The sequence below is a fragment of the Piliocolobus tephrosceles genome, chromosome 21, assembly GCF_002776525.5.
Source record: "Piliocolobus tephrosceles isolate RC106 chromosome 21, ASM277652v3, whole genome shotgun sequence".
Taxonomy (NCBI): domain Eukaryota; kingdom Metazoa; phylum Chordata; class Mammalia; order Primates; family Cercopithecidae; genus Piliocolobus; species Piliocolobus tephrosceles.
The window spans coordinates 3,586,922-3,614,720 of NC_045454.1; the positions used below are offsets into that span (position 1 = coordinate 3,586,922).

The following is a 27,799-nucleotide window of genomic DNA, read 5'->3' on the forward strand; positions in this document are numbered from 1 at the left end:
CTGGGTTACAGAGCAAGACCCCATTTCAAAAAAAAAAAAAAAAAAAACAGATCTGTAAAGGCCTCTATGAGACGGGAAAGGTTGATACAAGCTAAGGCTCATTACCTGGACCACATGTCTACAATCCAGGTGGGACTGGCTCAACATGGTATCTTTTACATCATCTTGCAGTGCCTTCCCTCAGCTTCTCTAAAAAGTATTTGTAGAGTGAATGTTGAGTGGATTTTATAATGAGGCTGTGAAATCCCCATGGTCTCCTGGCACCCCTGTAGGACAGTTACTGTAGGACTGTTACCGTAGGATGTTATTGTAGGACTGTTACTGTAGGATGGTTACTGTAGGACTGTTACTATAGGACGGTTACTGTAGGACTGTTACCGTAGGATTGTTACTGTAGGGCGGTTACTGTAGGACTGTTGCTATAGGACGGTTACTGTAGTACTATTACCGTAGGACTGTTACTATAGGGCGGTTACTGTAGGATGGTTACTGTAGGACTGTTGGGTCGCCCCTGGCTGTTAAGGCCATTTCCCTTTCTCTTCTCTCAGCAACCAGCCTGTGGCTTCAGAGGAAACTTCCAGTTCAAGACTGAAAGTCATGGTTCTAGCCCCGAAATATATTTCTGCTCTTGACTCCATGAGAACAAGACATTCTACAGGGAATGAAAGTAGATGATGACTGGAGCAAATACTGGTTATAAAAGATTCCTTATGAAGTGAGACTTGAGATGAAGAGGAAGCAGCAGATTCCAGATGAATCTTAGGGTTGGAACCCATTTTTTACCTTCGTAACCAGAGAGCCTGGGTATTCTTGATTCTTCCACCATAGACCACTGATGTGGTTTGAGAAGCGAGTTCAGAATTACACCACTTTCAACAATACACAGAGGCATAAATTGCTCCAAAGCTTTTCATCAGGCTTGACCAAGCATGGTGGATCACGTCTGTAGTCCCAGCACTTTGGGAGGCCAACGCAGGCGGATCACTTGAGGTCAGGAGTTCAAGACCAGCCTGGTCAACATGGTGAAACCCTGTCTCTACTAAAAACTACAAAAATGTAACCCCAGCTACTTGGGATGAGGCAAGAAAATAGCTTGAACCTAGGAGGCGGAGGTTGCAGTGAGCCGACATCGTGCCATTGCACTCCAGCCTGGGTGACAGAGCAAAACTCCATCTCAAAAACAAACAAACAAACAAAAAATCAGGCTTTTTGGGTTCCCAAACTGTTTGATATTTGTTCAACCTCAGGTTGGCCTACCCCCACGTTTCTTTCCAGGTTCTCTGCTTGTACCCTCAGGCAGTGTCTCTGGATCTGGGCTGTAAAGCTGGGAGTGAGTACAATGGTCCACTTCTGACATCCCTGCTTTGAGGGCTGAGTGCTCAGTGGTAGTGGGTGGCCAGTGGCCTCATGTCTTTTCAGCTGCCCTGTCATGGTCCACAACTACAGACTTTTGTGGGGAAAAGAAAGAGAGATCAGCCTGTTACTGTGTCTATATAGAAGGAAGTAGACATAAGAGACTCCATTTTGTTCTGTATTTGAGATGCTGTTAATCTGTGACCCTACCCCGACCTTGTCCTTGCAAGAGACATGTGCTGTGGTGACTTCAAGTTTAAAGGATTTTGGGCTGTGCGGGATGTGCTTTGTTAAACAAGTGCCTAAAGGCTGCTTGCTGGTGAAAGGTCATCACCATTCTCTTAATCTCAAGTAAGAGAAAAGCATTTGTCTCCTGCCCATCCCTGGGCAATGGAACATCTCGTGTAAAACCCGATTGTATGCTTTGTTTACTGAGCAAGGAGAAAACCGCCTTTAGGAATAAGGTGGGACTTGCTGGAGCAATACTGCTAAAAGGTTTATGGAGAGTTTGCATATGTATATCAAGGCACAGCATTTTCCTTTAAACTTATTCATGTCAAAGGGATTTTTGTTCATATGTCTTACTGCTGATTTCCTCCCTACAATGATCCTATTGTCCAGCCACTTCCTTACCTTTAAGATGGTAAAGATAATTGTCAATAAATACTAAGGGAACTCAGAGACCGGTGCCGGCGCGGGTCCTCTGTAAGCTGAGCGCCGGTCCCCTGGGCCCTGCTTTTTTCTTTCTCTATACTTTGTCTCCGTGTCCTATTTCTTTTCTCAAGCCTCTCGTTCCACCTAATGAGAAACACCCACAGGTGTGGAGGGGCAGGCCACCCCTTCAACTTTCAGTGGGGCAAGTGTGATGGATCCCCAGTACTCAGCATCAAGGTGCCCAAGGAAGAGCCTTCGTCTCACCAGCACTGGATGGGTGGAGGAAGGGAGCCCCTGCCTCTGGGGCTGCACTCACTACGGATTTAGCCTCAGCAAGTTTCTGGTGGCAAGATAAGAAGTGCTGACATCCTACCCTGCTGAGAAGACAGCCCTGTGTCTGGAAGCTGGGAGGGAGAGCCCTGGGTTCTTGTCTGCACTACGGATTTAGCCTCAGCAAGTCTGTAGGACTGTTACTATAGGACGGTTACTGTAGGACTGTTACTGTAGGATTGTTACTGTAGGGCGGTTACTGTAGGACTGTTGCTATAGGACGGTTACTGTAGTACTATTACCGTAGGACTGTACTAGGTGGCAAGATAAGAAGTGCTGACATCCTACCCTGCTGAGAAGACAGCCCTGTGTCTGGAAGCTGGGAGGGAGAGCCCTGGGTTCTTGTCTGCAACACTGTGGAGTATAGTTTCCGTATCACTGAATTGGGAAGGTTGAAGGAAACAGATGGTCTTGGTTCAAATACTACAGACTCTCACAGTTCTTACAGAAGGACAGATTCTCTTGAATAAATATTTTTTCATTTGATGTACTCCTTAGGACTATCTCCAGAGACGTGACTTTTTTTTTTTTTTCATTTTTGTTTTTAATAATTTTCAACAGTTTTCTTGGGAAGTGGGCCCACAGAGCTCCTTATGCTGTCATGCCAGAAGTCTCCTTGCTTTTCTTGTTTTAAATTTTTTATTTTCTGACAATTTTAGCTGTAAAGAAGCAAAGATATTATAGAGTTCCTATATAACCTCATGCAGCTCCACCTCATGTTAATACGTCACAAGTCTATGACGTATTTGTCAAAGCTAAGAAATTAACATCGGTATACTACTACTACTAACTCAACTACGCACTGCATTTGGATTTCACCAGTGTTTTTCCACTAATGACCTGCAGTTGCAGGATCCAGTCCAGGACACCACATTTCACTTAATCATCTTATTGCTTTAGTTTTCTTTCATCTGGGACAGTTGCTCTGTCTTTTCTTGTTTTTCATGATCTACATACTTCGGGAGTACTCATCATGCAATGTCCCTTAATTTGCATTTGTCTGATATTTTTTCATTATTAGTCTAGAATTGTGGGTAAAGGGGAAGAACATCAGATTGGCAAAGTGTCCTCCTTGTATCATCACAGTAGGTGTTACTTGATGTCAAGATGACTAAAATGGGCCAGGCACGGTGGCTCACGCTTATAATCCCAGCACTTTGGGAGGCTGAGGCAGGTGGGTCACGAGGTCAGGAGATCGAGACCATCCTAGCTAACACAGTGAAACCCCGTCTCTACTAAAAATATAAAAATTAGCCAGGCGTGGTGGTGGGCACCTGTAGTCCCAGCTACTCAGGAGGCTGGGGCAGGAGAATGGCTTGAACCTGGGAGGCAGAGGTTGCAGTGAGCTGAGATCGTGCCACTGCACTCCAGCCTGGGCGACAGAGCAAGACTCCATCTCAAAAAAAAAAAAAAATTGACTTAAGTGATGCTAACCTTGATCACTTGGTTAGGTGGTTGTCTGCCAGGTTTCTTGTGTCAAGTTACTGTTTTCACTTTCCACAATTAGTCACTAAGTCCAGCCAACTCAAGGGGAAGACCACAAAGCTCTACTGTCTAAAAGGGGATGGTGGTATCTATGTATACTATTTGCAATTCTTTTTTAAGATTGGTTTCTTCTCCTTATTTATGGGCAAGCCTTATTAATTACTGGTTTTAATTTATGAAAACTCAAGAAAGTGCTCACCTTAGCGGTACATATATTAAAAATCAAATAAATAGAAGTCCTTCTATGTGTGTTTTGTGAATCCCATCTTATACACATAAGGTAAGGGAGATGCTAAGATTTGGAAATAGTTCATGTCCACCAAAACTCATGTTGAAATTTGATTTCCAAGCTGGGCATGGTGGTGTGCACCTGTAGTCCCAGCTACTTGGGAGGCTGAGGCTGAAGGATCACTTGAGCCTAGGAGTTCACGGACAGCCTGGGTAACATAGTGAGACCCCATAGGATATGGTTTGGCTGTATGCCCACCCAAATCTCATCTTGAATTGTAACTCTCACAATTCTCATGTGTCATGGGAGGGATCAGTGGGGGATGACTGAACTATGGGGCTGGGTCTTTCCTGGGCTGCTATGATAATGAAGGAGTCTTAACAGATCTGATAGTTTTAAAAACAGGAGTTTCCAGCCAGGCGCGGTGGCTCACGCCTGTAATCCCAGCACTTTGGGAGGCTGAGGCGGGTGGATCACAAGGTCAGGAGATCAAGACCATCCTGGCTAACATGATGAAACCCCGTTTCTACTAAAAATACAAAAAATTAGTGGGGCGTGGTGGCTCATGCCTATAGTCCTAGCTAGTCAGGAGGCTGAGGCAGGAGAATCGCTTGAACCCGAGAGGCAGAGTGAGCCGAGATCATGCCACTGCACTCCAGCCTGGGCAACAGAGTGAGACTCCGTCAAAGAAAAAAGAATAAAAAGAAAACATTCAGTAAGCTTGTCCTGTATTCCTACACAAAGAGTATAACAGCAATATATTCCACAAGAGTAAAGCAAAATAAGTAAAGTTATTCTAAGTAAACTAAATTAGAAGGCTTTTCATGAACTGAGCAACTGTTGGAACTAAGCTGACATGGGGTTGTTAGCTGATTATAATGTGCCCAGAATTAGAATATTGATCTAGATTTTGACATTACCCATCCCTCTTGTTTCTTCTGAGCAGCAATCAGAGATGTTGGTTCACAGGAATAAGCAGGGTTAGCTTAAATTACAGAAACAAACTTAAAAAGAACTAATGAGACTAGAATTTAATAACAAGTATACCATAGCTCTTGAAATACAATATTTCTCTCTCCAGTTTCCCATTTTTACTAAAGACAAATTAGGGTAAGCCTGTTTTGCTTTATTACACTTGGCCTGATTATTTATATAAAGTGCAGCAAGAATAATTATTTTTCACATAGGCTTTTTTCATTTTTTATTTTTGAGATGGAGTCTCGCTCTGTCGCCCAGGCTGGAGTGCAGTGGCACAATCTCGGCTCACTGCAAGCTCTGCCTCTCGGGTTCACGCCATTCTCCTGCCTCAGCCTCCCGAGGAGCTGGGACTACAGGCACCCATCACCTCGCCTGTGTAATTTTTTGTATTTTTAGTAGAGACAGGGTTTCACCATGTTCGCCAAGATGGTCTTGATCTCCTGACCTTGTGATCCGGTCGCCTCAGCCTCCCAAAGTGCTGGGATTACAGGCGTGAGCCACCACGCCCGGCCCACATAGGCTTTTTAATTGGCTTTGATGGAACTTTGTTTCATAGAGAATCTCTGATAAGACGTTTTTAAAGCTGAGCCCTGCCATGGGTTTGTACCTTCAAATACCTGTAAGTTGGGTAAATTCCTCTCCTTTTGAGGTCCCAAGATAACGTGGAGCTCCTGGACCTGTGAGAAAGTGACATTCTTAACCACAGGTCAGAAACCCTTACAGGGACTGTGTAGGCAAGGTGTGACGCCAGTTCCCCAAAGGGCTTTTACTGGCTGTACAAGTCAACTTTGATTCCTTAAAGGAAACCACATCATTCTAGTCAAAGCCTTGGTAAAATAACTAATTTCTCCAATTATGTGTTATAAAGGAAAACAGATTCTTACTGCACTTATGCAAATAACTATATGTCATAAGTTAAGAATACTCACAACTAGTTTCCAAATTCTGGAGAAATCAGGTAGAGAGAAACAAATACGTTGCAAATTTTGTCACAGGAATATATTCAACTGGTAAAAGCTGTAAATAGCTCAAATGAAAAGTTTCCTTGACTCTGAAAAACAAAACAAAGGACGAGCAATGTTTCAAACAAAGTTAAAAACATTAGACTTCTTCAGTTTAGTCCATGTAGTTAACTTCTGTTTGATACTTATGAACATTTCAGTTCTCTATGAGAGTTCTAAAAGTTTTTTCCTCTATTCTAATGTCACTATCTCCAAAATTATCAGAAAACCCACTTTTTTTTTTTTTTTTGGAGTCTCGCTCTGTCGCCCAGGCTGTACAGTGGCCGGATCTCAGCTCACTGCAAGCTCCGCCTCCCAGGTTCACGCCATTCTCCTGCCTCAGCCTCCCGAGTAGCTGGGACTACAGGCCTGCGCCACCACACCTGGCTAACTTTTTACATTTTTAGTAGAGATGGGGTTTCACCATATTCAGGCTGGTCTCAAACTCCTGACCTCATGATCTGCCTGCCTTGGCCTCCCAAAGTACTGGGATTACAGGAGTGAGCCACCACGCCCCGCCCCCCCCCCCCCCCTTTTTTTTTTTTTTTTTGAAACAGAGTCTCGCAGTGTCACCCGAGCGGGAGTCCAGTGGCGCAATCCCAGCTCACTGCAACCTTCACCTCCTGGGTTCAAGCGATTCTCCTTCCTCAGCCTCCCAAGGAGCTGGGACTACAGGCCTGCACCACTACACCCGGCTAACTTTTTATATTTTTAGTAGACACAGGGTTTCACCATATTGGCCAGGCTGGTCTCAAACTCCTGACCTCGTGATCCACCCTCCTCGGCCTCCTGAAGTGCTGGGAGTACAGGTTTGAGTCACTGCACCCGCCCAGCCTAAAGTTCTATAGTTGATTATAAACCATCTTCTAAAGATGATTAAAACAAGACAATTGTCTGTGGATGATAAAAAATTTCAGGACAGCCACTATTAAGGCCACAATTGATAAGGAAATTTGGTTCTGTGGCACACAAAATTTTACATAACAATTATAATTATTAATAATATACACGGCCGGGTGCGGTGGCTCAAGCCTGTAATCCCAGCACCTTGGGAGGCCGAGACGGGCGGATCACGAGGTCAGGAGATTGAGACCATCCTGGCTAACACGGTGAAACCCCGTCTCCACTAAAAAATACAAAAAAACTAGCCGGGCGAGGTGGCAGGCGCCTGTAGTCCCAGCTACTCAGGAGGCTGAAGCAGGAGAATGGTGTAAACCCGGGAGGCAGAGCTTGCAGTGAGCTGAGATCCGGCCACTGCACTCCAGCCTGGGCCACAGAGCGAGACTCCGTCTCAAAAAAAAAAAAAAAATAATAATAATAATAATATACACTAAGTCATTATAATGACTTATATAAGTCATTATATTATATTATGTAAGTGTATATTATAATTCTAATTCTATAATTAGAATTATAGGAGTTTCCCATAATTTTGGAACATATACCAATAACACATTTATGCATATATAGTCCAAAGAAAGCAAAACACCATTTCACATTTGATAATGCTTCCTGTATGATCTTTATACCAAATAAGCCAAATTTCACCTTTACATTAATGTACTATCAATGTGAAACCCAATTTTTAATAAAACCTTATAGATGGCCGGACGCGGTGGCTCACACCTGTAATCCCAGCACTTTAGGAGGCCGAGGTGCACAGATCATGAGGTCAGGAGTTCCAGACCAGACTGACCAACATGGTAAAACCCCGTCTCTACTAAAAAGACAAAAATTAGGCCGGGTGCCGTGGCTCATGCCTGTAATCCCAGCACTTTGGGAGGCCGAGGCGGGCGGATCACGAGGTCAGGAGATGGAGACCATCCTGGCTAACATGGTGAAACCCCATCTCTACTAAAAATACAAAAAAATTAGCGGGGCATGGTGGCAGGCACCTGTAGTCCCAGCTTCTCGGGAGGCTGAGGCAGGGGAATGGTATGAACTCGGGAAGCGGTGGAGCTTGCAGTGAGCGGAGATCGGGCCACTGCACTCCAGCCTGGGCAACAGAGTGATACTCCATCATCTCAAAAAAAAAAAAAATACAAAAATTAGCCAGTTGCCTGTAGTCCCAGCTACTCCAGGAGGCTGAGGCAGGAGAATCGCTTGAGCCCAGGAGGTGGAGATTGCAGTGAGCCAAGATAGTGCCACTGCACTCCAGCCTGGGTGACAGAGCAAGACTCTGTCTCAAAAAAAAAAAAACCCTTATAGACATATTTACCCAATTTTAATGTTTAACCATAAGGTAAGATTCTTTTTTGTTTTTTTTGAGATGAATGTTTACTTTATGGAAAAACTGAGTAATACCCCTTTAACTTTAGCCAATATGTTCACACACAGAATCTCTTACAATTAATTTTTATAAACCTTCCAGAACTTGTTTAAATATTTAGATTTTTTTTTCTTACTTAAAACAATTGTTCAACACTTTAGGCAGAAAAATGTCCACATTCCCATGCCTTCTTATAATCATTTTCTTTTTTTTTTTTTTTTTAAGCAAAAACACATTTACTTTTCTTACACCCCTTCCACGTAAAATTGTTTCTTTAGTAGTGTCAGTTACATGTTATAATGTTAACTCTTAGCAACTTTTATTTTTGGTGAAAACCTTGGTAAGTAAGGGATTTTAATTATGTACTAGGTGTGGAGCCTGCCTAGGACACACCAGGCAGAAGTGCAAATAGGAATTGACTCTCCAGCATAACTAAAGAGCACTATGGTTAAAAGGGCGTGTGGCTAACTCCAGAGGTCCCCAGGCTTACCTAGAATCTACTGGCTTTAAGGTAGGTAAATTGAACAATTTTCAAAAGTTAAAGAAACAGTTTGACCTTAAAGCATTTAGCAATCTGGTATCTGACCTGAAGTTAGACCACGCGTCTACATTTTCAAGATATTTTATTTTACCAGTAATCTCTAAAACTGACTTTCTTTCCAAAAGATGACTAAAGTCACAAGAACAAAAACGCATTACAGTTTCTATTTTGCTGACAAAATGTTTGATTTAAGCACTTATTTTTCTAAGGCAATTAATTAGAACTCTTTTATATCTAAACATACAACACGTATAAATACACAGACACACAAAAGATTCAGCACTTGTAAGATTTTTCATTTGCCAGTTTTTCAACTGGATTACTGGCTTCCAGTAATGAAGTCATCCACCCGCCTCAGCCTCCCAAAATGCTGGGATGACAGGCGTGAGCCACCACACCCAGCCTATCCACTTTTAATTAAGCTAACTTTTAACCATAGTGCTCTTTAAAAAAGAAATCCTTTCAAATCTCTTATTACCCAACTTTAGCCATGTCAAGAAGCCAATATTTCTAGCTTCTGAACTTTACCAAAGGTTATCTCCTAGGTGCATAGAAAAAGAACAATTTAAAACAGTCTGTGGAGGAGAAGAGAACAGACAAGGGCCCACAGATATTAAACCAGAAACGACTTACTTCTTAGGTGGAGTATCAAACCCAGACTGCCACTGTGAAAGTGCAAAAACCTTAGTTACTGAGCTTACAGCACGGGACGATGCCACTTCCTTTCACAGAAGCCTAGAGCAGTTAATTTTGAGCTTGCAAGAGCTTTTAACTACTTAATATGATTTTTAGAGCTGACTATGACATGAACCCTAAAATTCCTGTTCCCTAGAAGGCGGACACCAAGAGAAGGTACCACTACATGGTTAAAAAGTCAAGCTCCCAAGGACATAAAACAAGGGGGAGACTTCATCCAGTTTGTTTGTTTCAGGGACCTGACCAGCTTGCTGGGTTGTCTTGAAAAGCGGGCTTACAGGTGTTCTAAGCCCATGTTTTATCCTACAGAAAAACGAATTCAAAGCACAAAATACACCAGCTTAAGACTAGCCTTACAATTCTTTTTCACATTAATCAAAACTTTACAGAGGAGATAAACACTGATTTATTGATTTGTTATTATTATTATTATTTTGCCATTCATTCAACCATTTGCATAGAGAGAGAAGTCAGAAATCTGACCGGTAACAAATTCTTACCCTTTTGCTGGCATGCGAGGCTTCTGTGTTCCCTTTCTCTGAGTGGTCCCAGTGATCTGGCTTGTGGCACCATTGCCCTGGGGGCCAAGTCGCATTATAAAGGAAAATTACATTTTTTCATTCTGACCAGAACAAAATACATGCGATAAAACATACACATTAGCCACTCTGCTTAGCACGCAATATTAAACTGGTAAGGCTTAAATTTGCCCCCCGATGGGCCCCGTCATCTTTAATCCAACCTCTGACTTGGAGTTTCAACATGTGATCTCTGGGGACGATGGCCACCCTGAGTAACAGAGTAACAGAAAAGATGAGAAAGGGAAATACTTTCCCAGGTAATATTTTCCCAGGAAATACTTTCCACAGGCAATACTTTCCCCAGGAAGGCGAGATGATCAGGGAGGCCAGAGAAAGACCTACCCAATGTAGTGACACTGAAAAGTTCCGGCGGCTGCAGCTGCTGTTGTGAAGGTATTTTTTCCAGCAGTCCCCTCAGCTCTCAAGTTTCCCCTTTTGCAGGAGGAAAATGCTCCCAGTGTCCCATGATCCTGTACATGCCTAACCCTGTTGGCCACAGTCATCAACAAAGAATGCAAGGCAGATTAATCCAAAGAGAACAGGAGTTAACATCCCACAGTGCCAAACCTGTTGTTAGCCAACAGGGCTTTACTGAGAGGGTCTCTAATCCCCTAAATCTTAGGAGGGACTCTAATCCTCCTGAGTTAGGCCTCTAACCCAAGGTCGGTCTAGTGTCCTTGCCTTTTATTAAGAGGGGCCTCTAACCCACTCTGTCTTAGGAGAGACTCTAACTCCCGTAACTTGAGTGTCTATCCCAATCCCATTCTTAACTTGGATACCCCACCACTTACCCAAAGTCGTCCAATCAGTGCTGCAGTCTATTTCCTTTGGGTCAGGGGGATCTCCTCAGTATTGTTCCTTTTGTGGTTTGCAAGAAAGGTGTCACTGGATCTCACCACATACCCAAAGTTAGCCTTTGGGTCAGGGGTCTCTGCAGTATAGTCTCTTCTGTGGTGGCCAGGAGTATGTTACAGGACAGGGGTCCCAATCCATACCCCAAGAGAGGGTTCTTGGATCTCGCTCAAGAAATAATTTAAGGCAAGTCCATAGAGTAAAGTGAAAGCAAGTTTATTAAGAAAGTAAAGGAATAAAGAATAGCTACTCCATAGACAGAGCAGCCCCGAGGGCTGCTGGTTGCCCATGTTTATGGTTATTTCTTGATGACATGCTAAACAATGGGTGGATTATTCATGCCTCCCCTTTTCAGACCACATAGGGTAACTTCCTTACATTGCCATGGCATTTGTAAACTGTCATGGCACTGGTGGGACTGTAGCAGTGAGGACGACCAGAGGTCACTCTCATCACCATGTTGGTTTTGGTGGTTTTGGCCAGCTCCTTTACTGCAACCTATTTTATCAGCAAGGTCTTTATGACCTGTATTTGGTGCTGACATCCTGTCTCATCCTGTGACTCAGAATGCCTTAACTGTCTGGGAATGCAGCCTCGTAGGTTTTAGCTTCATTTTACCCAGCTCCTATTTAAGATGGAGTTGCTCTGGTTCATACGCCTCTGAAAAAAAAATTTAAATTTAATTATAAGAGTCTGGCCGGGCGTGTTGGCTCACATCTGTAATCCCAACACTTCGGGAGGCTGAGGCGGGCGGATCACCTGAGGTTGGGAGTTCGAGACCAGCCTGACCAACATGGAAAAACCCCGTCTCTACTAAAAATAGCCACGAGTGGGGTCTCATGCCTGTAATCCCAGCTACTCGGGAGGCTGAGGCAGAAGAATCGCTTGAACCCAGGAGGCAGAGGTTGCAGTGAGCCGAGATCGCGCCATTGCACTCCAGCCTGGGCAACAAGAGTGAAACTCCATCTCAAAAAAAAAAATAAGAGTCATAAGTATGTGAAAAAGAGAATGATGTCTTTATCAATTTTCAAAAATTACTATTGCCAGTGATGAATAACAGTGTTGTGATGAATAACAGTGTTGCTAGAACACTAATTTAGCCAAAAATATTTCTCCAGAAGTCTTTTATAGACAGCATCGTGTAGGAAATTGACCCCATCTCCATTCGTTGACTATTTTCAATCTGGAAATTAAATCTCTTGGGAAGTACTTTCTGCACACCTTGTTTCTATTTTCATAACCATATATATCGTCAAACCATTGAAAGCCGGACTTTATTCTCTCACTTTCATAATCATGAAAAGAAAAAAAGTTACTGATGGGGACTACGAAGACTTCGCCTAAAATAGATATCTTTTGCATAACATAGGATTGTTAAAATCCTAACATGACTTTATTGGTCTCCTGTTTGCAACCAGTTAATGCTGGGTTGGGCCAGCGTTCCCCTCTTTCCCGTCACTTATCCATTCTTTTCATAGCCTCACCTAATATCATGACTTGAAGTAACAGTTTACGGTAACAACTCTCAAATGTATATATCCACTCTCGAACCCTCTGCCAATGTTGAATCACAGGTTGAGTAGATGGCACTACGCTTTGAGGTCTTCCTGACGTTTCAAACTGATCATGCTTGAAATGGGAGTACCGAGCTTCCCTGCAAGCCTGCTCCACTAGCAGCCTCCCCACCTCAGGGTATGGGAAGTCCACACGTGGCGAATGCGAAGCCTATTACATCACCCGGAAGTCCCTGCATCCTTTGAAGGCTGGGCCCGGCCAAAGGAGGCCCAATAGAGGGCGGTCTGTCCTTTCCCAGCAGGCCGGGCACACTGTCGGGCGTCCTCCTTTGGGTGGCTATTTTAACTGCTCATTTATCCTTTTCTTCTATGAAAAGATCCAGAAAAGAGGCAAAGCGAGCGAGAAGTCGCGGGCCCAGCCCACAGCAGGGTAAGCACCTTTGTTCGGGGTCTGAATCGGGGCGACTATCCCCGCCTCCTGACCTCGATTTTCCTGAGCTTGAAGGGACCTTTCGACCCTCCGACTTGTGCCTATACTAAAGCGGCGGCCCTAAGACGACGCGGGGGTTCTGGTGCGCACTTACGTGGAGTCGGATGAGCTGGGTGAGTTCCCACACCCGGTAGATGTAAGGGAAAAACTGCATTACCCAGAAGGCACCGTCCCTTGTGTCGGCCGCGGACTCTGGGCCATTGACCGCCCAGGACAGGAGCGTTTTCTGCGGGCCAGGGCGGCGGAGGCGGGACTTCCGCTTCTTCGTGTGACGTCATCTCCGTGGGCCGGCTTGGCCCTGAAACAGTGTGGGGCCTAGAGCGCTGGGTGGGCGCGTTCTGCGGCCTGATCAGGGAAGGGTAGTGAAGCGGTTACGCCCCTTCTCCGCGTCTTGGCGGGAGCCTGACGCCCCGCTTCTCCCCTAACGAGGCGTCCCACTGGCGCCCACCGAGGCCTAGGCCTCCGCAGCCGCCCTCCATCTCCTCAGCCCCAACGCTGCGCCCTGGGCCTTGTGCGCATTTTTTTGGGGGGAAAACTGAGGCTCAGAGTGCGAAAGTCAGCCGAGGTCGCCCCGCCCAGGACAGAGAAGGGCTGTGGTCGGCTGATCCGCGGCATTCCCGGGATGGCGGCGGCGTGGATGGCTCCGGCGCAGGTGAGTGGACGAGGTTTCGGCCTTGCTGCTGCTCTGCTATTTCTGGAGGCCTCGTGGGCAGGCTGGAAGCCAAGACAGCCACAGGATTTTTCTTTGTCGCCATCGTTTAAGAGAAATGGCCGTGGCTTGTCATTTCCTTTATCCGCAGTCCTGCAACAGTGTTGGCCTCTGATAGGTGTTCAGTCCGTGGTTGAAGGAGGAGTGATGCTTCCTTCCAGGGCTCTCATCACACTTCCCCTAAATCCAACCTTCTCTGTTGCCTGCCAGCCCCTACCCCATCCCCCTGGCCAACCACCCCTGACCTTGTGTCTTTGCGTTTTTCCCTGGTCCTTTGCTCTTCAGAGCCACCAACCTGACCGTACAGAGTCCGCTTCCATTTTCCAGCCTTTCTCCTTGACCCCCCTTTACCTCGAACACTGCCCCTGTAGTGGGGGGCCTCCCTCTCACATCCTTATGGCCGCTGTCCAGATGTCACGTATTTGGAGGTGCCTTTTTTGGCGATTCCGGCTAAAGTGGCACCTTACACCCTTGCCCAGAGTCTGGTATTTTTGCATAGAGAATCTGATGGTATTAAAGAAGCTTGTGGATTTGAGTTTGTCAAGGACGTAATGAGAACAAAGAAAAATAATTAGGAAGAATGATATTAACTGACTGTCGTTGAGTCCTTGCTGTGGGCTGATCGGTGGGTAATATTTAACCCTCAGCTCGTTTAATCCTGATTTTTTTTTTTTTTTTTTTTTTTTTTTTGAGACGGAGTCTTGCTCTGTCGTCCAGGCTGGAGTACAGTGGTGTGACCTTGGCTCACTGCAAACTCCGCCTTCTGGGTTCAAGCGATTCTTCTGCCTCAGCCTCCTGAGTAGCTGGGAGTACAGGTGCACGCCACCACGCCTGGCTAATTTTTGTATTTTTAGTAGAGACGGGGTTTTACCATGTTGGCCACGCTGGTCTTAACTCCTGACCTCAGGTGATCCACCCGCCTTGGTCTCCCAAAGTGCTGGGATTACAGGTGTAAGCCGCCGCACCCGGCTTAATCCTGAACTCTTTAGAATTAGGTTATATTGTCGTCATTGTTTTACACAAGAGCAATTTGAGGGTCACAGACGTTCAATTACTTGCCTTGCATCATGTAGCTCTTAAGTATCAGAAACTAACAACTGGTATGTTTACTATCATAGTCTGTGTTTTTACCCTCTTCTTTACCTGCAATGGTTAGGGAGGCCTGGGGCTGACACCTAAAGTAAACTTTGCAAGATGAGGCCTCCTTCTAGCTGTGGTCTTGGGCATGAGGAGTCATGGCCTTTCATACTGGCAGAACTGTGTAGACTTAAAAAATGGTATATTGGTTGTTTAAGGAGTTCCCAGGGGACCTGTGTGGCTTCCACGGTGGTTTTATGTGTGGTTCCCCTTACTCCCTTACCTGCTGACATATTCTGAGAGGGCACGTTTGTATGGTTACGTTGCTGAATGTACTCTCCTACTCAGCCAGGATAGATATAATCTCCAGACGGGCCCATATTCTCATGGCTACAACCTGCTGTGCCCTCTATGACTCTTGTTTGCTTGCTGCTGGAATATTCTGGCTTCAGGGATATCTGCTAGTAGGACTCAGGTAGAAAAGGAAATGATGGCTCATTGTGAATTCTCCCTGGAAGCAGGTCCAGGCCCTAACACCTGATCAGGTGCCACCACCTCAGGTGATTCTTTGGTGAGGTGGATGTTGATGACTACATTTCTCTGCGCTTGTCCATGGGAGTGGCTGAAATGGATGTATGGATTTGAAATGCTTCATCCTCATTAACTGCATTAACTTTGCTAATAGAGAAATGTCAGGTTACATAATTAGACCAGAGGGCCCTGGGCTTAAATCCTGCCTCTGTTGATAAGACCTGTGACTCTGGGCTCGGCATGGTGGCTCACACCTGTAATCCCTGCACTTTGGGAGGCCGAGGTGGGTGGATTGCTTGAGCCCAGGAGTTCAAGACCAGCCTGGGCAACATGGGGAAATCCTATCTCTACAAAAAATACAAAAAATTAGACTGGTGTGGCATCTTGTGCCTGTAGTCCCAGCTACGTAAGAGGCTGAGGTGAGAGGATCACTAGACCACAGGAGGTCAGGGCTGCAGTGAGCCGACATTGTGCCACTGCACTTCAGCCTGGGTGACAGAGTGAGACCATCTAAAAAAAAAAAAAAAGACATGAAGACATGTGACTTTGGGTAGACTGGTAGAGCTTCTGGGACCTGAGATCTGGGCCTCAGGTCTCTGAGTGTGACATAGAGATGATGATGGTAAATTCAGATGCTGTGTGTAGCCTTTGCCTCAGTGGTTTTTTGTTGTTGTTGTTGTTGTTTTTTACAAACAGTTTTTCTTGTTTCATTTTCTTTCCTTTTTTTTTTTTTTTTTTGAGACAGAGTCTAGCTCTGTTGTCAGGCCAGAGTTCAGTGGTGCGATCTTGGCACACTGCAACCTCCGCCTCCCGTGTTCAAGTGATTGTCCTGCCTCAGCCTGCCAAATAGCTAGGATTACAGGCACACACCACCACGCCCAGCTAATTTTTGTATTTTTAGTAGAGATGGGGTTTCACCTTGCCGGCCAGGATGGTCTCGATTTCCTGACCTCATGGTCTGCCCACCTCGGCCTCCCAAACTGCTGGGATTACAAGTGTGAGTCACCATGCCCAACCTACAAACAGTTTTTCTTTAGTTCTTTTATTCTTTTTTTTTTTTTTTTGGTGGGGGGGGCAGAGTCTCGCTCCGTTGTCCAGGCTGGAGTGCAGTGGCATAATCTTGGCTCACTGCAACCTCTGCCTCCCAGGTTCAAGATATTCTCCTGCCTCAGCCTCCCTAGTAGCTGGGATTGCAGGTTTGTGCCACCACACCTGGCTACTTTTTGTATTCTTAATAGAGACGGGGTCTCACCATGTTGGTCAGGCTGGTCTTGAATTCCTGACCTCCGGTAATCCACGTGCCTCAGCCTCCCAAAGTGCTGGGATTACAGGCGTGAGCCACCATGCCCGGCCTTGACTATTCTTGATGAAGTGGGAAACATGGTTATACTGACCTGGAAATCGAGGCTCAGCGAAATGAAATGAGGTCCCCAAGGTCACATAGCAGGCACATGTTGATTTCAGGAATTTGGTTTGAAACCTCAGGAGTCTAGCTCCTGAGCTGGGGACTTTCCGTCACTTTACCATGGCATGTAAACCTGTCAGCACGAGGCAGGCTCACAGGGAGGATCGGTAAGACTCAGGTACTGTTCCTGTTACTGTTGCTGGTGTTGATGTTTTTATTATTATTCTTTCCCATTCTTCTGATATGTCAGAGTGCTTACTGTCTGTGCCTCTCAGTCCACTTCGGATTATCCTGACCTTATTTCTGTGTCAAGTTCTAGTGATTGCCTGCATAGGAGGCTTTTTTAAAAAAAAAAAAAGATGGAGTCTTGCTGTGTTGCCAGGCTGGAATGCAGTGGCACGATCTCAACTCACTGCAGCCTCCACCTCCCAGGTTCAAGCAATTCTGCCTCAACCTCTTCTGTCTCCTCTTCGCTGCTGTAATCCATGCAAGGCAGTGTCCACATTCCCCTTGATCCTAGCACAGATCTTGGCCCTTTGGAGGTGCTTGGTGATTTGGCCTTTGATTCTCTGTGCATCTTTTGCAGTGCTGGAGTGCAGGTTCTAATCCTATTCCACAGTTGCAAAGGAAACATTACTGGCTCTGTTTGACTTTTCAGGAGTCTGTGACCTTCGAGGACGTGGCTGTGACATTTACCCAGGAGGAGTGGGGGCAGTTGGACGTGACCCAGAGGGCCTTGTACGTGGAGGTGATGCTGGAGACCTGTGGGCTTCTGGTCGCACTGGGTAAGGCCTGTCCTCTCCTCTCCAACATCGGGGCACCTGAAAGCAGCTTCATTCTAGCCTAATTCAGCTTCATTCTGGCTTCAGGCCGGGCTAGTGGAATAGGTCTTGGGAGCCAGCCCTCCTGTTTCCCAAAGCCTGACTCAATTTTTTTTTTCTTTTTTCTTTTTTTTTGAGATACAGTTTCGCTCTTGTTGCCCAGGCTGGAGTGCAATGGCGCGATCTTGGCTCACCACAACCTCCGCCTCCCAGATTCAAGTGATTCTCCTGCCTCAGCCTCCAGAGTAGCTAGGATTACAGGCATGTGCCCCCACGCTCAGCTTATTTTATATTTTTAGTAGAGATGGGGTTTCTCCATGTTGGTCAGGCTGGTCTCAAACTCCCGACCTCAGGTGATCTGCCCACCTTGGCCTCTCAAAGTGCTGGGATTACAGGCATGAGCCACCACGCCTGGCCTCATTATTTTGACTCACTTGATTTTTCCTGATCTCTTTGTGTCTTACTTAGAAAGGGTTGGCTAAGAAATGTAGTTTGCTTTTGGTCACAGCCAAAGGAGAGGGATGCGTTACCAGGAAATGGGGATGTTTTGTAGAACCCAAAGGCAGGATTTGCAGCCAGGCCCCTTGTGGGACTAACACTGGGTATCTTGTGCTGGTTTCCCTTTATGGGTCTGCTCCTGTCACTGTCTTTTCATAGTGGCTTTTTCTGGCTTAGCTATTGTGTGGAATGAAGTGACCATCTAGTTCTTGTTCTCTGAGGCTCACACATTCCTTGGCACTACTACTTCCTACATATTTTTGTTGTTTCTCTGTTGATACTCTTCTCACTTAATTTTCCCAGCATCCCCATCCTCAGTGAGTAAGGATAATAGGGCCATTGCAATGAACACCTCAGAAAATTCATTCTTTCAGTTTAACAGATATACCTTCATTGTGAGATGCTGTGTGTTGCATTTTTTTCTTGATAAAAGTTCTTTCTTTTGTGAAGTGTTGATTTTGATGTTTGTGCAAATGTCTGTATGTGGCAAAATTGCTGTTTGGAGTTCCCTCCCTGTTTATTTTTCAGTGGCTCATGAAATGTCGAAGTATGGAGCCACCACGTCTACCCGTCACTCTGCTGCCCGGTTCCCTTAGGACTGAGTTCTTCCACTCATCTCCCATTCTTCTTTATAGCCTCCTTGTTTTGAGACTCCTGGCACCATACAGGGGTGTTCTCCATTTCCTCTGAGCACAGCACTTGGGAGACCAAGGTCTGATGCCTCAGAGTCCAATCCTAGCTCTACTCCTTGTCAGCTGTGTGTTCCTGGGCAAAGTACTGAACTCCTCTGTGCCTTAATTTTCTTTTTAGAATTTTTTCTTTCTTTTTTTTTTTTTTTTGAGACGGAGTCTGGCTCTGTCGCCCAGGCTGGAGTGCGGTGGCCGGATCTCAGCTCACTGCAAGCTCCGCCTCCCAGGTTTACGCCATTCTCCTGCCTCCGCCTCCCAAGTAGCTGGGACTACAGGCGCCCGCCTCGTCGCCCAGCTAGTTTTTTGTATTCTTTGGTAGAGACGGGGTTTCACCATATTAGCCAGGGTGGTCTCAATCTCCTGACCTTGTGATCCGCCCGTCTCGGCCTCCCAAAGTGCTAGGATTACAGGCTTGAGCCACCGCGCCCGGCCTAGAATTTTTTATTTCTTTATACCCATGCCAGTGCAGAAAAGTGCCTCAGTTTTCTCGTGGGTAAAATGGGACACTATGTGGCAAAAAAGGCATAGCTTTGTTTCATTGCACTTTGCTTTACTCACCTAGCAGTCACTGTATTTTTAGAAGTTGAATGTTTGTGGCAACCCTGAATTGAGCAAGTCTGTCCCAACCATTTTTCCAACAGCCTGTGCTCACTTTTTGTCTGTGTCACATTTTGGTAATTCTTGCAGTATTTCAAATGTTTTTTATTAATATTACATCTGTTGCGGTGATCTGTGATCAGTGATCTTGGATGTTACTGTTGTAATTGCTGTGAGGCACCTCGAACTGCACCGTGTAAGACAGCTTTATCGATCAATGTTCTGTGCGTTCTGACTGCTCCACTTACTGGCCACTCCCTCTCTGTCTCTCTCCTTGGGCTTCCGTATTCTCTGAGATACAACAATAATGCAGTCAAGTCAATTAATAACCCTGAAATGGAAGCCAGATGCGTCTAATCCCAGCTACTCTGGAGGCCGAGATGGGAGGATTGCTTCAGGCTAGGAGTTCGACACCAGCCTGGGCATCATAATAAGCATCCATCTCTTTCACTTTTTGAATAAGCTATAACTCATATGCTGTGTTGTGCAAAAATCTTAAGAAGTCCATTCACTGAGGCCGGGTGTGGTAGCTTACGCCTGTAATCCCAGCACTTTGGGAGGCTGAGGCGGGCGGATCTCCTGAGGTCAGGAGTTTGAGACCAGCCTGGCCAACATGGCGAAATCCCGTCTCTACTAAAAATATGAAACAATTAGCCAGGCATGGTGGTGCACACCTGTAGTCCCAGCTACTCGGGGGGCTGAGGCAGGAGAATCGCTTAAACTCAAGAGGCGGAGCTTGCAGTGAGCCGAGATCGTGCCACTGCACTCCAGCCTAGGCGACAAAAGGAGACACTGTCTCAAAAAAAAAAAAAAAGACAGAAGTCCACTCACTGAATTTTTGCTTACTTATAAACCAAAGTAACTGCCACCTACATCAATACATAGGCGATATCCAGCTCCTCATCAGGGTTTTATGCCCTCGATAGCCTCTTTAATTCTTTTTTTTTTTTTTTTTTTTTTTGGGACGGGGTCTCCCTCCGTGGCCCAGGCGAGAGTGCAGTGGCCGGATCTCAGCTCACTGCAAGCTCCGCCTCCCGGGTTCACACCATTCTCCTGCCTCAGCCTCCCGAGTAGCTGGGACTACAGGCGCCCGCCACCTCGCCCGGCTAGTTTTTTGTATTTTTTAGTAGAGGCGGGGTTTCACCGTGTTAGCCAGGATGGTCTCCATCTCCTGACCTTGTGATCCGCCCGCCTCGGCCTCCCAAAGTGCTGGGATTACAGGCTTGAGCCACCGCACCCGGCCAGCCTCTTTAATTCTATTCGCTCGTATTTAGACTTCAAGAGCACAGATTGGTTGGCTGTTGTTGAACTGCACAGTGTGTTCTCTGACATATCTGTCTTTTGATCATCAAGTCTGTGTTATTCTTTTCACCTGTTTATATACAGTCGGAGTTGGTTCATTCTCAGTATGTTGTAGTTTCTCATTGTATGTGAAACTGCCATTCATTTGTCCATTACTCTGCTGATGGATGTTCCTGTTGTTTTCAGTGTTTGGATATTATGAAGGATGTTGCTGAGAGTATTATTGTTCATATTTTATGGTGGATCTAAATACTGGTTTCTGAATTTTCTGTTAACAGTAAATTCTGGCCGGGCACGGTGGCTCAAGCCTGTAATCCCAGCACTTTGGGAGGCCGAGACGGGCGGATCACGAGGTCAGGAGATGGAGACCATCCTGGCTAACACGGTGAAACCCCGTCTCTACTAAAAATACAAAAACTAGCTGGGGGAGGTGGCGGGCACCTGTAGTCTCAGCTACTCGGGAGGCTGAGGCAGGAGAATGGCGTAAACCCGGGAGGCGGAGCTTGCAGTGAGCTGAGATCTGGCCACTGCACTCCAGTCCGGGCGACAGAGCAAGACTCCACCTCAAAAAAAAAAAAAAAAAAAAAACAGTAAATTCTGTTAGAATATACTCTAATGTGTATACACATCAGGTCATGGAGTAGGTTGTATATTCAGCTTTCTTTTTTTCTTTATTATCTTTCATAGAGATGGGGTCTCACTGTGTTGCCCAGGCTCATCTTGAACTCGTGGCCTGCACTGATCTCCCCTCCTTGGCCTCCCAAAGTGCTGGGATTATAGGCATGAGCTACCCTGTGTGGCCATGTTCAGCTTTAAAAGAAACTGCCCAGCAGTTCTGCAGAATGTACCATTTCACTTTCTGGCCATGGACATGTGAAAGCTTCCAGTGCTCCATATCTTCATCATCACCTGATAACATCATTCCCTTTTGGGAGGTCTAGGCAGGCAGATCACTTGAGGTCAGGAGTTACCAGCCTGGCCATCATGGTGAAACCCTATCTCTACTAAAAATAAAAAAATTAGCTGGGTGTGGTGGCAGATGCCTATAATCCCAGCTACTCAGGAGGATGAGGTAGGAGAATCGCTTGAGCCTGGGAGGTGGAGGTTGCAGTGAGCCAAGATCACACCACTGTACTCCGACTGGATGACAGAGCGAGACCCCATCTCAAAAAAACAAACAAATAAAAAAACATCATTTCATTTTACTGTTTGAGTCCCTGTGGTAGGTTTCTCTGTATCACAGCACAGAAACCATTGTAAGGTCACTCCTTTCATTCCTAATTTTCAAATGCAACAGTGACCCTATGATAACTGATGATGGCCCACAATTTACCGATCTCTTATGTACTGTCTAGCACTGTGCCAAGTGCTTTATAGAAATTTTCCCCTTTTTTAAGAGACAGGATCTTGCTCTGTCGCCCAGGCTGGAGTGCAGTGGCACCATCGTAGCTCACTGTAGCCTTAAACTCCTGGGCTCAAGCAATTCTGCAAAGTAGCTGGAACTACAGGCTCATGCTACAATGTCTGGCTAATTTATTAATTTTTTTGTAGAGACGGGGTGTTGCTATATTGCCCAGGCTACTCTTGAACTCTGGGCCTCAAGCAATTCTTCTGCCTTAGCCTCCCAAAAGTAATGGGATTACAGGCATGAGCCACCGTGCCCAGCCAAGAATTTTCCTATTTAACCCTCATCACACCCTATGAGACAGAATCTGAGAGTTTCTGTTTTTCAGATGAGGAAGTGGAGACTAGGATCAGCTAAATCATTTCTCTGACATCAGCTGATTTGGTGCAGGCAGGATTTGAACTGAGATGCTCTGACTCCAGAGCTACACTCTTAACCTCCCTTTAGTATGAACTCACAATTCAGCACAGAGTTTTCCTAGTTTGTGCTTGAGTATTGGGCCCTCTTAGATTATCTTTCTCTATTCTCTCTGGACTTTGGTTCTCTTCTTACTCTGATCTTCACTTTTATGTTGGCTTCATCAGTTATCTCATAGCCAATCCTTGTTACTCTTAAATACTCTCGAAGGCTAATCCACACATTCTTTTTATTTATTATTACTATTTTTTTTTAAGAGATGGGATCTGGCTATGTTGCCCAGGCTGGTCTCGAACTCCTGGGCTCAGCTTCCTGAGTAGCCAGGATTACAGGCAGTACCTTTCAGATTGTGTCTTTTTCCTAGTGTTTTCAGGTTATTGTTTCTCAGGGTTGTATTGAATTTCTGGATCAGTTTTGAGAGAATTGGTAACTTTATATTATCAATTTTTTCATTCAGGTAGATCTTTATTGTCTTGAAATAAAGTTTTATTATTGTCTTTTTTTTTTTTTTTTCTTTAAATGGAGTCTCACTGTCTCCCAGGCAGAAGTGCAGTGGCGCGATCTCGGCTCACTGCAAACTCCACCTCCCGGGTTCACGCCATTCTCCTGCCTCAGCCTCCCAAGTAGCTGGGACTACAGGCACCTGCCACCTCGCCCGGCTAATTTTTTGTACTTTTAGTAGAGACGGAGTTTCACCGTGTTAGCCAGGATGGTCTCGATCTCCTGACCTCATGATCTGCCAGCCTCGGCCTCCCAAAGTGCTGGGATTACAGGCGTGAGCCACCGTGCCTGGCAGAAGTTTTATTATTTTCTTTTTTCAAGATCCAGTTGTTTGTTAGCCTTTTCGCCTATTTTTCACCCTGACAACAGTGGATTCTATAGATCTGCCAGGATTCTGTTCACGCTTTGTCCTAGGAGCTCTGTCCTAGGAGTAGCCATGGCCATCCCTGGCTGTCCCTGAGGCAGAATCTTGAGCATCAGCTTCCTCTCTGCCCCTTCCTGTCACTGAATCCTGAGCAGCCTTAACTTCTCATGGGGCTGCCTCGTCTCACTGCAGTCCCCTAGATTCACGGAAGACTCTGTGTCTTTGTATATTCTATGTCCTAAGGCTAATATGTCTTTCTCACTTGAAGCTCATGAAGCATCCTCTGGGAAGCTTCCTTGGCCTCTTCCTGCCCCTGCCCCATCTAGGCTACATTAAGTGCCCCTTCCCTGGCCTCTTGTAGCACCTTGACATGTTCTTGAGCAAGCTCAGCATACAGTGTCGTCATTATGTTGTCCACCTAGTCGCGTCTTGACTGTGAGTGGGGATCTCGATTCCAGTCTGTACTCTGCTTGAGCTTCTCCCTCTGGGTTTCTCTTTAAAAATGTCGAGAGTTGGCCAGGCACGGTGGGCCACGTCTATAATCCCAGCACTTTGGAGGCAGAGGTGGGCGGATTACTTGAGCCCAGGAGTTTGAGACCAGCTTGGGCAACATGGTGAAACCCCATCTCTATAAAAAAAAAATACAAAAAATGTAGCCAGGCGGGATGGTTCACGCCTGTAATTCTAGCATTTTGGAAGGCTGAGGTGGACAGATTACCTGAGGTCAGGAGTTCCAGACCAATCTGGCCAACATGGAGAGACCCCATCTCTAAAAATCCAAAAAAATGAGCCCAGCATGGTGGCGCACACCTGTAATCCCAGCCAATCGGGAGGCTGATTCAGGAGAGTCGCTTGAACCCAGGAGACAGAAGTTGCAGTGAGCTGAGATCATGCCACTGCGCTCCAGCCTAGGCAACAGAGTGAAATTCCATCTAAAAAAACAAAAACAAACAAACAAAAAAGCCAGGCGTGGTGGCATATGCCTGTAGTCCAGCTACCTTGGAAGCTGAGGGGGGCGGATCCCGGGCGATCCGCCTCAACCTCCCAAACCAAAGTGCTGGGATTTTAGGCGTGAGCCACCGCGCCTGGCCTTTTTTTGAGATGGGTTTCCCTCTGTCACTCAGGCTGGAGTGTAGTGGCTCAGTCTTGGCTCACTGCAGCCTCCACCTCCCAGGTTCAAGCGATCCTTCTGTCTCAACCTCCCAAGTAGCTGGGATTATAGGCGCCTGCTACCAAGCCTGGCCAATTTTTGTATTTTTAGTAGACATGGGGTTTCACCATGTTGGCCAGGCTGGTCTCAAACTCCTGACCTCAAGTGATCCACCTGCCTCAGCCTCCCAAAGTGCTGGGATTACAGGCATCAGACACTGTACCCAGCCCATCAAATCATAGCTATTTTCAAATCATCACTATTTTCATCTTACTGTTCTCACCAAAATGGTGGTTTCATTTCTTCTATACTATCTTAATAAGCTCTTTTGTGTATTGTATTCCCTTCAGGTGACAGCACAAAACCTGAGACCGTAGAGCCTATCCCTTCTCACCTGGCCTTGCCTGAGGAAGTCTCACTGCAGGAACAACTGGCACAGGGAGTCCCAGGATACTCCTATTTTGGGCAGGCCATGGATCAGGATGGGCCATCTGAAATGCAGGAATACTTTTTGAGACCAGGGACAGACCCACAGAGTGAGGATCTCCACGGGAAAATGAGCCTTGAAAATGAAGGTTTGGCGACAGCTGATGGTATATGTTCAATGATGATACAGAACCAAGTCTCACCAGAAGATGCTCTTTATGGATTTGACTCATATGGACCAGTTACAGATTCCCTGATTCACGAAGGGGAAAATTCCTATAAATTCGAGGAAATGTTTAACGATAATTGCTTCCTTGTTCAGCATGAGCAGATTCACCCTCGTGTGAAGCCCTATGATTGCCCGGAATGTGGGAAAGCCTTCGGCAAGAGCAAACACCTCCTTCAGCATCACATCATCCATACTGGGGAGAAGCCCTATAAATGCCTGGAGTGTGGGAAAGACTTCAACCGCAGGTCACACCTCACACGGCACCAGCGGACTCACAATGGAGATAAGCCCTTTGTGTGCAGCGAATGTGGAAGGACCTTCAACCGCGGGTCACACCTTACACGGCACCAGCGGGTTCACAGTGGAGAGAAGCCTTTCGTGTGCAATGAATGTGGAAAGGCCTTTACCTACCGCTCCAATTATGTTTTGCATAACAAGAGCCACAATGAGAAGAAACCCTTCGCATGCAGTGAATGTGGAAAAGGCTTTTATGAGAGTACAGCCCTCATTCAACACTTCTTTATCCATACTGGGGAGAGGCCCTTTAAGTGCCTTGAGTGTGGGAAGGCCTTCAACTGCAGGTCACACCTCAAGCAGCATGAGCGGATTCACACTGGTGAGAAGCCCTTTGTGTGCAGTCAGTGTGGAAAGGCCTTCACCCACTACTCCACGTATGTCTTGCATGAAAGAGCCCACACCGGAGAAAAGCCTTTCGAGTGCAAAGAATGTGGGAAAGCCTTTAGCATTCGAAAAGACCTCATTCGCCACTTCAACATCCACACTGGAGAGAAGCCCTATGAGTGTTTACAGTGTGGAAAGGCTTTTACCCGCATGTCAGGGCTCACAAGGCACCAGTGGATTCATACTGGAGAGAAGCCCTACGTATGCATCCAATGTGGGAAAGCCTTTTGTCGGACCACAAACCTCATTCGACACTTCAGCATCCACACTGGAGAGAAGCCCTATGAGTGCGTGGAGTGCGGGAAGGCCTTCAACCGCAGGTCACCCCTCACAAGGCACCAGCGGATTCACAATGCAGAGAAGTCCCATGAACGCATCCAGAGTGGGAACGTTTCTTGCGAGAGCACAGATCTCGTTCAACACTCCGTCATCCAGACTGAGAGTAGCCCAGAGAGTGCAGCGAATACGGAAGCGCCTTCAATTGCCGCTCATTCCTCCTCACTCGACATCAACGGATTCATCCTGGAAGAAACCCTACCATTGTAACAGATGTGGGAGGACCTTTTACACACTTCAGTCAACATCCACGAATTCCTGTTAGGGAAAGAGTTTTTGAATGTCACCACTGAAGAAAATCTGTGGTGAGAGGAAACATCGTACCGTCTGGTCATTCATACTGAAGAGAAGCTTCATAAGCATCGTCTTTGTGTGAAAACCTGTTTTAGATAATCATTTGTCATCTAAACAATTATGTTAGAAATTGACACAGCCAAGAGTCTTATTCTACATCTGATAATTCACCCATGAGAGAGACCCAATGGTTATTGTGCACTTAGGAAAACCTTCAGCCACATCTTTCTTGTTAGTTTACAGTGAAATGTTATCTCAGGGACATTCAAGCAAAGGAGGAGGAGTCATAGGGAAGAGAAAGAAATGGAAGCACAGCTTCTTTCAGACTTTCCTGACAAGCCCATGGCAATTTGTTATCTCCTCGTTATTTTATTTGGGAGAGGAAAATGTTTCAGAAACAAAAGGGCCTCATCCCCTTCATTTTCCCTGTGTATACATTCACTGCTGTCCAGTGCTGTAGACAAATGGTTTGTTTGAAAACATTTTGTGAAAGCCTACTTTGTTCCACAGCATTGTCTCCACTCTTGAGGAGCAGAAGCATATATCTTTATGAGAAAGATGGAGGCTTGAGTTATGAAATACTTTGACATTTAAGGAGATAAGGATGTGCATATGAATGGGCACATTTTACTGCACACTTCAAACGCTTTGATTTTTTTAAAAAATTGTTTCTTTTTGTGTCTTTAACCACCCAGTACACATACTTTTTTCTTGATGTGGATCTACTTATTAATTTCTTTTTCTTTATTTTTCTGCGGGATGGAGATGATATTGTAGCTGTTTGTACATAATATAATCCAGGGAGTCCTAGTTCTTCCCTCTGATTGTGGTTTCTCAGCTTCTTTACTCCTCTTTAGAGAGAGTAAATAGTTCAAAGTTCACCTCAGCAATTTTCTAGAGGACATTTTGGAACCAAAAATGAAATAAGACATGTAGCTAAATTAAAGGATTATGATAAACTCAGAAAATACACACAAAGAAGGAATCTCATTTTTCAGTCTTACAGAAGATTGTGTGTAGGCTGACTATAAAGTGACTGGAATTTTAACAGGTGAACCTGCATGTGTATGTGCAGGTAGTTGTCACTACGGATTTAGTCCAGTCATAGTAATTAATATGTTTAATCAGAATATTTTGGAATTTCTCTTTTGGTATTCTTTTTGTTTCTTTTATTGTTTTTAATTGACACATAATGTTTATGGGGTTCGGTGTGATATTTCAATATATGTGTGCTAAGAGTAATGATCAGGGTAATTAGCATATCCATCTCCTCAAGCATTTATTCTCCTCAAGCATTTATCATTTCTTTGTGTTTAGCAACATTCACAGTCTGCTTTTCTAGCTATTTGAAAATATAAAATGTATCGCCAATTGTACTCATTCTGCAGTGCCAC

The 27,799-nt window shown here is 45.6% G+C and overlaps 1 protein-coding gene and 1 long non-coding RNA gene across 7 annotated transcripts; one reads left to right on the top strand and one right to left on the bottom strand.

The window, feature by feature from the left end:
* Positions 1-13,225, bottom strand: LOC111521139. 6 transcript variants are annotated; one of them, XR_003310005.1, is made up of 4 exons: positions 10,037-11,207; positions 5,959-6,080; positions 2,626-2,996; positions 1-1,447 (listed from the first exon to the last, which is right to left on the bottom strand). It is a non-coding gene; the product is annotated as an uncharacterized LOC111521139 (long non-coding RNA). The 6 variants fall into 6 exon arrangements; XR_002724875.2 differs by lacking the exon at positions 2,626-2,996 and adding an exon at positions 5,647-5,706; XR_002724878.3 differs by lacking the exons at positions 1-1,447; positions 2,626-2,996 and adding exons at positions 5,458-5,706; positions 13,068-13,225 and having other exon boundaries at positions 10,037-10,975.
* ZNF460 (zinc finger protein 460) lies at positions 13,162-27,653 on the top strand. Its single transcript, XM_023184335.2, has 3 exons — positions 13,162-13,625; positions 17,354-17,480; positions 24,790-27,653. The coding sequence occupies exons 1-3, from the start codon at positions 13,596-13,598 to the stop codon at positions 26,319-26,321; spliced, it is 1,689 nt and encodes a 562-aa protein (XP_023040103.1). The 5' UTR covers positions 13,162-13,595; the 3' UTR covers positions 26,322-27,653.
* Positions 27,654-27,799: the final 146 nt, after the last annotated feature.

Excerpts from the sequence above, each read along its gene's own strand:
- ZNF460 (XM_023184335.2), top strand. The coding sequence starts at position 13,596 with ATGGCGGCGGCGTGGATGGCTCCGGCGCAG. Across the intron at positions 13,626-17,353 it reads CGTGGATGGCTCCGGCGCAG|GAGTCTGTGACCTTCGAGGA; the intron begins GTGAGTGGACGA and ends TTGACTTTTCAG. Across the intron at positions 17,481-24,789 it reads TGGGCTTCTGGTCGCACTGG|GTGACAGCACAAAACCTGAG; the intron begins GTAAGGCCTGTC and ends TATTCCCTTCAG.